The 12335-nt window shown below is 35.4% G+C and overlaps 1 protein-coding gene across 14 annotated transcripts in view; it reads left to right on the top strand.

Annotated features, from left to right (window-relative positions):
* LOC108042696 (poly(rC)-binding protein 3) overlaps positions 1–9509 on the top strand; it is a 53738-nt gene extending 44229 nt beyond the window's left edge. For 8 of the 14 annotated variants that reach the window (XM_044460740.1, XM_044460739.1, XM_044460742.1 and 5 more), the window contains one exon: positions 681–3086. In XM_044460740.1, the coding sequence (XP_044316675.1) occupies positions 681–1251 (571 nt within the window). In that variant the 3' untranslated portion in view covers positions 1252–3086. Of the gene's footprint in view, positions 1–680; positions 3087–3206 lie in introns of those variants that run through there. The other 6 variants (XM_044460747.1, XM_044460748.1, XM_044460749.1 and 3 more) reach the window with 1 other exon arrangement.
* The last annotated feature ends 2826 nt before the right edge of the window (positions 9510–12335 follow it).

Consider the following 12335-nt stretch of genomic DNA (forward strand, 5'->3'; position numbering starts at 1 on the left):
ACCAACCATGTATAATATAAAAGTTTAGCAGGCCCCGGCCGAATCCTAGGATGAGCAGGAGGCGGATGATTATGAGGATGAAGGGGCCAGCATCGAGTTAATCTACGCATCGCACACTTTTCACACAACTGAAAATGACTATCAAAAAGAAAAGAAAAACTGGACCTGATCCAATTGGTACTTCAAACTGCAGTTCAACTCCAAAACGATCCAAACCCTCTCCCCGCCCAAAATACAAACCGACCCAGCCGAATCCCACCACCTGTTCATCCTCCAAATCAAACAAACTCTTTCGGTCCATGCCTCCCCATTAAAAGAGAACAGCTCACCTAAAGTTTTCTACTCCTACCATCCAAAATTTGAACGCCGCTCTCCCACCAAAACCCCCCCAAATCGCTGAAAAAGCTCTTCTTCTTAATATCTCTCTCCGTCAACTCCGAACCGTTCCTCCACACAAAACCTCCTTAACCTTTTGCATAACAAAACACGAAAAGAATCGATAAAAGATCAAATAAAAACCAACTCAATTCCACAAAATCGAAAAAGATCCAAATGTTTTGAAAATACCTACCACCTGCCAGAAAGCAAAAAAGAAACCGAAACAAATACCAACAATATCCCAATTTGTTCCTTTCTTTCTCTCTCTCTTTCTATCTACCTTAACCGAACCTCATCCACAGTGTTGAGCTGCAGAAGGCCAATCTCCTGGAACAGGCCCAGGCCCAGCAGAACGGAGCCGCTGCCGCCGCTCCCGGAGCTGCTGCTGCTGCTGCAGTGGCTGCAGTCGCCGGAGCAGCAGCTCCGCCTTCTGGAACGAACGGAGCCACCCCGACGGTGGCCCCCACCAGTGTCGCCAATGGCACTACCCCAACGGCCAATGGCAGTGGCAGCAATGGCAGCATCTCCGCCACCGGCTATGCTAGTGCCAATGGCAGCCAGGCCTCGAATGGAACGGTCGGCGTGAATCCGGCAGCGGCCGCTGCTCTGTCCAGTCCCCTGGCCTCGGCCTTGCAGCTGCTGACCAAGCCGGGAGCGCTGAGCGCCTTGTCCAGTCTGAGCGCCCTGGATCTGCTCAATCTAACCACGCTGGGCAGCAACAATGGAGGAAGCGGCACTCCGGGCGGACCGCCGGTGCAGACAACGGGCGTGAACCGGGCCAAGGGCCACTATGCCACCTCTAGGTTCCGGCAGCACCAGACGGAGACCGGCGGCGAGGCGGAGAAGCCGCGCAACAAGTTCAATCCCTACTAGGATTAGGGCTGCAGCTGCATCAGCCGGAGAGCAGTGGAGTTATAGTCGCTTAGTTTTATAGGATTTCCATGATAGCGTTGCGAAAGCTTTAGACTTTAGATTCTTGAACAAGAAACAAAATTGTATAAAATTCGCTTTAAACTTATGTGGTATGCGTACAAGCTACGATCGTATTCATATTGTATTCAGATTCGTATTCGAAGTTTCAAGACAATTTTTACATTTAGTTGAATCACAGTATCCAAGTAATTGATAGACAAACTCTATGCAATATTTATCAATGTTTTTGAAAAACAAACTAACCAACAACAATAAGCAGTCACACTTAGATTGGCCGTATAGGGCAGCTAGATATTTAATTAATCGATCAGAATCATACATCAAGCACCTAAACATTATTGTGTATCGAATATATAAGGACAGGGTCATCTGAGCATGACCCGATCGAGATAATTTGACCAAGTGACCAAGGACCCTAGTGGGCGCTATAGATTTTGGACCCCAAACTTTTGATAAATGCCTACTAACATATATACATGGGTACATACATAAAAATGTATCGTACATTACAGAATTTGCCAAATTTTAGCGCATCCTCTAGTAGCGTTCTTTGAAGCTTTAGATTAGATTAGATCGCGTTTATCGTAGTCGAATACCGAATATCGATATAGAGCAGGTACCGAGCATAAATATATCCTAAAAAGCCAACAATCTTTCCCAATCCATTCATTGTAACATAGAACACGCTCCAATATATTGTAATCCATTGTACTCTTTTAGATTGTAAGCACTAAATGTATTTTTTCCCTATATATACGATTATATATATATATTAAGCATAAAGACCCAAAAGCCATTTGTCGAGAACAGAAGAAGCAGCATCAGAGAAAAGTGAAACAGACAGAATATGAAATAAAAGAACCTTCTATAAGAAGTTTACAAAGAAGAAATTCCAATGCGTTGAGCCCCCGAGCCAAAAGGGGAGCGATGAGATTCATGCTCTGAGCAAAGGGGATCAACGACCTCTACGGACCAATTCGCTCTAATTGACGCAATCCACGCAATGAGCGTACAAAAACCAACTATTTGAATAGAAAAACGAACACACAGAGAAAAATCATGGAAACGCCAGGAAAAGGCAATTAGAGAAACATATTCTAGGCATATGTTTAATAGGAGGAGAAAAATTTGAATGAATATGAAGTAGTAAACGTTATCATGTATTAGACTTTAAGTCTTTGATTGTTTAAATAATTTTATTTTTACCAGTTTTCCCAATCCCTTTTGTATTTATTATGCGATTGTAAATTTTTGTTATTATTTTTAACCAAAAACTTTTGATTGGTCGAAAATAATGTTTAAAAAGTATTTGGAAATTTAATTTTCTCTACCCTAAAGTACTTGAAATTATTGTAGCTACTTTAAAGTAACTTTATGATTTTCTAATTATTATATTTACCAGTAGTTTTAAGATAAATGACACACTATGTAACACATTAAGCTAAGCGGGCTTACGATTTTATAACCAAATTATATCCCCAACTTATACATATACATACATACCCACATACCCATAAATACATATATGCGAACATACTTATTATGGCTCATTAACACAAAGTAGATGAAAAAGTAAAATTCTTACAATGGATAATAATACTTCTCGACATTAACAAAAATAGACGAACATCTAGAAAAGGATTTACTTGTAGAGCAAAAACAACAGAAGGAACAGCAATAACGGCAAGAAACAAAGCAAAACTATTTATATGCAATAATAACATGATCGAAAATACATGAGTTTGTAATAAAGGAAAAACTGAATACTAAAAAGACCGCAAAAGAGGTTCTGCATAATCATTCCTAGTCGGGAAAAGCGAGTTACCGTTAAGTGGGAGAAGTTTTAAAAACTGTAATGGCAAACTTTTAATGCACCTTTCCATTTCGCCTTTCAGAATATCAATGGAGACTGCTGGTCTGCCCATACCCGGTTACCACTACATTGCGCCCAGTGCAATTGTTAAAACTCCCATTCACTAAATGCAACAATTAACCACAAGCTATACAACAGCCACAGCAACCAACTGGAAGCGGAGGAGGACACCGGCAGAGAAGCAGCAGAAACATGAAACGTCAAATGTTAAATCATAAGCAATATAACAAAACGGAAATTTAAGGAGAACAGAACCCATATGACACTATCAGCAATCACACATTGAATACATTACACTCATACCCCCAGACACACTCATAGACAGACTCGAAGAGAACCATACATACACGTTATATTTATTCATTGATTCTTATTAATTATGATATTTTTCATTAAGTTTTAAATGCAAGGGCAAACAAATACAAGAACTTTTATGTTAAACCGTTTTCGAGGGGCCCAACGGATCACGTGTGGCCACCTAAAGTAAGAACAGAACAGCAATTAATTGTAAGATTAGTCAAAATGAAGACAAAATAAAAAATATAAAAATCAATTAACCACGTAAACATACAAAAATACGAGAACGGCAGAAATTTCAAAATGCAGTTAATTCTAAGCCAACTATTTGTGCATGAGCATGACCAAAAAAGAAACAGCAAACACAAGTAAAACAAAACAAAAAGAAAAAAAGAGAAAGGATATGAATGAGACATTGAACAGACAAGCAAACAAACCAAGCAAGCAAAGACAGACAGATGATTACAGACACAACATAAATTGCAAATATTTACAGTAAATTGCATCTAGCATCGATGTTTGCGTTTGTTAGTTGTTTGTTTATATGTATAAATATATATTATATATAGACACGGCGATATATTGATATGATAATTTTTATTTTATTATTTCTATTATGGTAATTGTTATCGAAATTGTATTTGTGATTTTTGAATATGTTTAGACTGATGTGCAAAATTGATTCTGTTTATTAATTACAAGTAAACTACACATAAACAATTATGGACTAATTACTAGATATCTCTTTCTTTCGTTCTATCTTCTAATGAAATTACTCATTTATTCAAAATTAGATTTAATTTGTTGACAGCAACAAACCTTGATAAACGATAATTTAACTAGCAAAGGGATTTCCAATTGAATATCTTTTCAAAAATGTTGAAGTTTCTTTTGTTTGGTTTCTAGTTAAAATGCCTACTGCTGAATGGTAAACCACATTTAATCTACTTACAAATTAGCGAAAACAATTCGAGTTACAATAATAATTTATAAGCACTTTTGCGGCGATTTAAAAGACTTTCTGAAGCGTTGAAAAAAACGAGAAATGGATTTAAATATTATATTACAATTATGCTTAAATTAAAGTATAATTTAAATTTATTAGCTGTTAAATTTATACGCAAAAAAAACTAAAAAACAAAACAAAAAACAACCACAAAAAAAGAGAACATCAAAAATAAACTGATTTTCAATGTTAAAATTAAATTAATTTTATTCTAATTTAGTTGATAGGCTGGGCAGTTAAAACCAAAAAAATCAACAAAAACACAAGTGTGGTAATTACTTTAAGTCACACTAAAACGTTTAGTTACTTACACACACTAATTTACAATAAAGCCTCTGGATATGAGCTAAACGATGTCGAAAACCGAAGGTGAAAGCGAGAGCATCAGTTTGCAAAATGGCAAAATGTGTCAAATTTTATTATACATATTAATTATTTAGTAAGAGAATTATCAAAGCATAAAAGAAAACAAAAAACATATCCACAGCAACCGAAAACCAATCTAACCACAACTTATTATATTAACCAACACAAGATTCAGAATGAATAAATTATAAATCCAAACAATGCATACATATAACGGCAAACATATCCCAGAGAACGCAATGCATAAATCTATATAAATATCTATGATTTATAACTATCCCACATCTTATCGCGGTAAACGTTTTGACTTGAAAAATTGATTAATGGTGGATTCAAAAGTGAATTCGCTAAACACATTCACTTTTCAACACTCGAAATTGATTTTAAGTTTCATCAGCCATTAATAATTTAACATCTTCCGCTCACACAAAAAAGACAAACTTATGAAACAACAAAACTTGATTACAGGAAATTGTTAATAGCATAAAGATTAATACTATAAATAAATGAACTTGTAAACCACAATAAGACAAGCCTAGCCAAAAACGTTAGCTCCTCTTGTTAAAATACCGATGAACTTCTCGAGGATAGAGCATCAGGCAGGCGGTGGATAAATGATATCATATGGCGAAACTATTTCGTGATTTTAGTGACAAATATATTTCGCTGACGACAAACAATTTGAAGCAATCATTTTGAAATCAAGAACTTCGGTTCCCAACTTAGGGCGGATCGGAAGGAAAAAGAAAATATTGAGAAACAGAAATGGAAAATCAGTCAAGAAACCGTATATCTATATATAAATAAATTATATATCTATATATAAATATACATAAATTAAATATATACTTATTATTATGTACACTTGTATTTAAATGTATTTGAAATATTTAGTAAATTTTTTGCGCAAGTTACACAAAAAAATAACAAACAAAAACACTAAAAAAAGATGAAGGCGGCTATGGAGATAGACGGGTCAACAGTGGCTAACTGGGATTATTTGTAAAATAAAAAAATAATGAAAGGGATAATTAATTTATGTGTATGTGTGTATAAGAGAAATAGCTCAAAAAGATTTCACAAACAATTTTTACTAAATATGCGTGTAATTAATGTAATTATTAACGACATTTTGTTGATAACTTGTAAATTTGCAAAGGAAAAATACGTGTAAGAAAAGCAATTTTAATGGTGCCTTAAAAACCAAACCAAGCAAATTTCTTCTAGCCTGCCTTGCCTGCCCCCCCTCAGCAAACTCAGTACTCAACTGGATGGCATGTGAGTTTTCCACTCCTTTCTCCTACTCTTCTTGACACTTCCCACGAGCTCCTGTGCTTGATCGATCGGATCAGATCGGATCGGACCAAGTGGCAGAGCCCGCTGATATCGTGCGATATGCTTAACTAAAGCAGAGCTATCGTTTCGGCATAAGAATTTATCCCTTTTAGCGACACGAGGTGGCCCACAATTGCTCAAAGCTATCCGAGTCTGTGCGCAGTTGCCCGTTACACTTCGATTCGAATTCGAATCCGAGATTGATTTGGATTCGGTTGACAACCGAACTTAGCTGCAAGTACACGTAGTTGATTACGACACTGAGACCCAAGAGAATATCAACAATTAGCCCGAACAAGTGGATACCCAGAACACAAGCAAAACAACAAACACATTATTAAAATTATATACATATACAGCAAACCAAACACACATATTAATGTTTCTCTCAGTGTAATTACAAATCACTTGAATGTATTTGCTCACATTTTTACAATACATGTCGAAGAACTCTACACAATAAGCAACAAACGTAAAAGCATTTAAGGCACTTGATCGGTCGAATGAATGATGGATCGTTGGATGGATGCAAGGTCATTGTTAAAGAAAACGCAACTGTAGGAAAAGAGTATAAAAAACAGTATAAAGGAAAACCAATCCAAAAAAAAACATATTTATATACAAATATAAAGAAAAATGAAACTTAACATTAAGGTATTTTAGATATTCTTATTTAATATCCAGAAAAAGACAAGAAATTATACGAGCAGAGTTTGAAATTGGTCGCGGAGGTAGGGAGATTGAAATGGGAGATCGGGTCTAAGTAATGAACAAATATATGTGTATTTAACTAACTAAATATTGGTGTTAGAATTGTTAAGGAAACTCTAGAAATTTGGAAAAGACATGATAGAATCAGAGAGAGGACGCCTTGCGATTTACGGGAGAGTGCTCCACCGATTCATCCTGCTGGAGAATGCTAACAATCCTGTTATTCGATTCTGTAACTTACTTATTGGTTGCCACATTATCGCAATATAGCGTATGAGCCGCATACACAGAGAGAACGGAAAATATAACTACGTGTATTCCAATTCATCAAAGCAATTGAAGAATTAATAGAACACCTAGACAGGGACGAAGCTACGTTCACTTGTCACTAGAAATATACGAAACATCTAAGGTTTCTCAGCATAACAAAGCGAATCAAAGCAAAACCAATTATCGAGCATAATATCTTATAAACCTACGTAGAGCAACAACTTAACCACTAACATACACACATGCATGTATACATATAGACAGCAGCAACAGGGTCTAATAGCTTCTTCAGACAATATAGGTAGGTAACCCTGGGTATTGGAATCGGGTCGGACGAACCGAATAGATACACTTAAATTCAAAGGTGTTTTCAATGAAATTAGCATATGTATATGTTTATGTATATGTGTGTGTTTGTATATGTGTAACAATCTCAATCCAAAACTGGGAAACGAAAACCAAGAAGATCACTGCATTTCCTTGTTAATCAGCATGTGGATAATGAAAGGAGGCAAACTATTTGCCTAGCATTTCGGACTCTCTCTTACTCTCATCTTTGGAGAAGACGAAAGGAATGAATATGCAGCATAAAATTGATAAAACTGAACAATTGGGATCAACTTATATTTTAAATATAAGATTAAATTGTAAAGACAAAACCAAAGCAAACCTTTTAATTAAGCCCCGGAGTTTGTAGAAGTTACGTAAATCTAGCAACGTCTAAAAATGTAGAGGAGGAGAACACAATTTGTGCCAAAACAATGAGGTAGCAGGCGAAGCAGACGAACAATAGATACCAACTTTAACTGGCCAAAAGCACAACAGCAGCCACAAACGAGAACACAAAGTTAATTCTTTGCTTTTTTTCGGGGAACAACACATAGGAATTATACGAATTTCAATGGATTCACAGTCGTCAGACAGCTACTCACAAAAGTATTTAAATGTTCACATTTGCTCAAGGCAAAGCACTTAAAGGAGCTTATTTAACGAAAACCAAAACCAAATCAAATCAATACTGAACCATATAGATGTGTGTAATAATTTCCACATAAATAATATTCAATTTGGCTGTATTCGCAGTTTTATTGCTAGAAGGTGCCAAAGATCCCAGATGAACCAAAGCTAAATTGGACGGCAGTTCATTCCCCATTGGTTTCGTTGCATACTTTTAGGCGAAACATTGAGGCGTTCAAGACTTGCGTTGCACTTCGTTAGCCCCTGAGATTATGTTGCCAGTCTGCGTACACAAGCGAAAGGAAGGCAACCCAGTCGCACCTAAATAAATTACCGATTAATTGGGAAAATTAAAAGTAAACAAAAGCAAAAACTAACTAAACATATTTACAAGTTGAAGAAAACTGCAAGGCAATCATATAACTAGAGCTTCAATAATAAAAAAGGACAAATGTCATAAAAGAAGGGAATTATGGCTATGAACCCAGTTGAAATGCCTAGAAAGTGTTTTGGATAAATATATATTTAAGCAATACTCACAAATGGATTAAAACTATTTGCGTTATTATTGTGGTTAAAGTAAAACAAAGGAGGGGTAAAAAGAACAAAACCAAAAGTTAGTGCCAATTTTTAGTGCAAATTTTTGCGTAATTGTTTTCATTTAACGTTATTAAAGATACATCAAGTTAAAAATTAAAGCAAACGAACAGTTGGTTTCAGAACCACCAATTTTTGGGAAATTTCAAACCAGAGACAAGGAGGACCTAAAAAGGCAAGGACCGACGGACGAACTTAAGGCAAACCAGCTCGTAGCACTCAGCACCACATAGTTTTCGATCTGAACCAAAGTGTGTAGTTTAGTGTAGAGGCTAACTAACCCACGTACATGTAGCTTAGCTCAAGATACATTGTCACCATTCTTTTGCACTCCAGAGCCGGACTAGGGGGCTTTAGCATCGCCTTAGGTCCCAGGATACACTTTGAGAACAGCAGAACACGAAATTTTAAGTTACAGTAAACTAGAAGCAAAACTATGAAAACACAAACACAACCGCAAAGAGAAACGATGCAATGTTAAATCGGCTATCGCAAGCATAAAATTAAAGTTAAACCATAAGTGAAATTAATATTGTTTATCTGTGTACAACAATAATATTAAAATAATTCCTAAATGTGTATTATGACTCCATAAAGAACAAAAGAAACCGAACAACACTCAACCGAACTCATTGACACACGGCTATATCGGAGTGACATGGGGCAGATTGGATCAGACCGCTCGGAAGGGACCGAAACCCCACGATCTGTGGGGCGTAGGGGCTTCGATCTCAGACCCGGACAGCCCTATAGACGATGCTCTTCATATGTTAGACTTTAGACACAGACATACCCGATTACACAAAACTTAATCACAATAAGCAACCAAAACGGTATTAAAGATTTCTTAAATAATGGCAAAATGTACAAGAAAACGGTAAATGCGAGTTGAAATAAACAAAACAAAGTAATGAAACAAAACTCAAAAAGCAAACATTATTTACAACATATTTACAATTCTATAAATTATATTTAAAAGTATTTACATATATATGAAGAACAAACTCAATGTGTAAGTATGTGCGACCCCACATAGAGTGCAAACGATCCCTGAAAACAGGACACGGTCTCACACACACACACTCACATCTACTCCACTCACTCATACATACGTAGGCATCGCCATCAGGGTGTTACGGTACAGGACGAGGAAATCAGGAGAGCGAAACTCTGGGACTGCCTTCTCCGACCACACCGACATTTACACTAGACAAACCTTCACAGATACATTTGTGCAATACGGTAGACTCCAACACACAGTCACACGCAAAGTTAAGTGCATTATAATTGAATTTATAGAGTTAAACGAAGCTATTAAGTGAAATTATTTAAACTGATTAACTGATTACGATTATTATTAACGGTGCATACGCATTTACTCACAACTCATATACACACCTATATATAAATATATATATATACATGGCATATATCGCTGAAGAATATTTTCGTTGATCAAACAATCCATATAAGCAAATAAATTATAAGTTATCATATACAACATCATATCAAACACAAAAAAATAACTGCAAGTTTACCCAACCAACAAGAAATTGTAAGAAATCAAGATCGATTTTTGAAGGCTACATAAATGTGTTGCGTTCTTTGAATAAATGTTTTTGAGTCACATTTTTATTCAAAAACAAATAAAAAATCTTTAAAAATAATAAAATTAATGAAAGCAAGACACACACAGACCTAAACATAAGAACTTTGAGCTAGATACATTCTTACAGAGTATTTGTGTGAAAATTGTGGGAATATTGCAGAAAATTTATCATGAAAATGTACCACTTGTGTAAGGAAAAGTGCAAGATAAGAAGAACAAAAACCAAAACAAGAATTTAACACAATTTTTGAATTCATTAAATAAAGGTATGTGTTTAGATATATTCAAAAACAAACAAAACTCGTTTTTTCGCTTAATAAGGTGGTGGGTGACAAAGCTGATTGATTTTTTTTATTTAAGGTTGTTGATTTAACCTTATTAATGATAATAAATCGTTAATAATTTGCATTGTAAGGTTATTTTAGAACCATATAATAACTATAATAATGAAGCAGACGCCGCTTAAAATAATAATAAGTATACGACGTGGTGTTCAATTGTTTTGATTTGATTGCCCGGCACGAGGCCAACTACGGATAACAACGTATGTCGAAAAGGCCGCCAAACTTCATTCATAAAATCATACAAAAATAAACAAAACACATATACAGCTGCTGGCCTCTGCAAAATAAAATTGGAGAGGTGAGCAACAGGAAACTTAGGAGAGTGACAGAGAGAAATTTTAAAAGAAATACAGTTTTAGATCCCACGTCATGCAGTAATTTGCTCCCATTTAATTGCGCTCGATAACCGGTAAATAAACGGTACTAAAACGAAGTTAAATTGTATTTTGACAGCTTAACGTTAGGGTTCCCCAGAACAAAAAATACCCATAGGTATATCCAGTAAACCCATTCTTAGTATTTGCTTAACATATATACAGTTTAACCCCTTTTTGAAAGTTGTTAGTGACTTTATTTACATTTTTAAATAAAATGTTATTAGAAGAATTGTTTGAATTATAATGCATAAATTACTATTATTTGTCAACGCTACGTGATAATCACCTACCTTAGTCAAATGGGTTACCAATTCAACTTTAACTTACTGAATTTTTTTTCCGATAATAAATTGATAGATATTCAATTCGAAACGTTTTTCATCAAATTGGTTGCACCGAATATTCCACAATTAGGGAATTACCCTTTTGTTTTTTGTTATTAAATGTAACCGTTAAACTTTTTTCTGCAAAGAAATTCCCCCGCCCAAAAGAACAGTCCTCCCATTTGTGTTTTGACTGTATATCGTTTTCAAATCGAAATCTTACCGGTTTCTACACTTTACAAATGTAGGAGCTGTTATTATTTTAGTCGGATGTTTGTAAGGCAGGGAATCCCCGACTGTAATTACTTGATATAGACAGGTCCGTCCGCCTTTCAGCATTAAACTTTGTAAATTCCGCGGATCGGGTTACTATACCGTAGAGAGCACAGAACCTAAGTGAATAATTTGGTTGTTTTGAATGTGGTTGCATTTCAGTTGGATTGTGTATTGCGGGCCAAATTAGTATTTTAATTATAGAAGTCATATTAACAACGAGGATATTAAATCATCGGCTTTAAAAAGTTAAGGGTAGAAAAACACATGCACATTCATTGCATTAATATAAAACTGTTTAGCCCTGGTCATGAACATGATTAACATGCCTGAAGAATGTATATGGCTGCAGATGTTTATATTATATAGAATGTATGTGAATACATTCAGCCACTGGGTAAGTGCGTACGCCTAATGGTTTGGCCGATGGCCAAATCGGAAATAGAAAAGACATATTCATTATGGAAATATCACGTTTGCGGCACGTGACCCTTAAATTAGATACAATTCATCGGAAAATGAAAATGTGGATGCTATTATTCAATATTTCTTAGAGTCTCGATTTTCAAACTAGCAAACTGCTTATTAAGAAAATATGTATTTAATTTATAGATTGGCAATACATTTGGTTATCCATTTTCTAGTTTTATATAAAATATATTTATATTTGCCCCACAAAATTTTCT

This window comes from Drosophila rhopaloa, unplaced genomic scaffold (assembly GCF_018152115.1).
Source record: "Drosophila rhopaloa isolate 14029-0021.01 unplaced genomic scaffold, ASM1815211v1 contig_216, whole genome shotgun sequence".
NCBI lineage: Eukaryota > Metazoa > Arthropoda > Insecta > Diptera > Drosophilidae > Drosophila > Drosophila rhopaloa.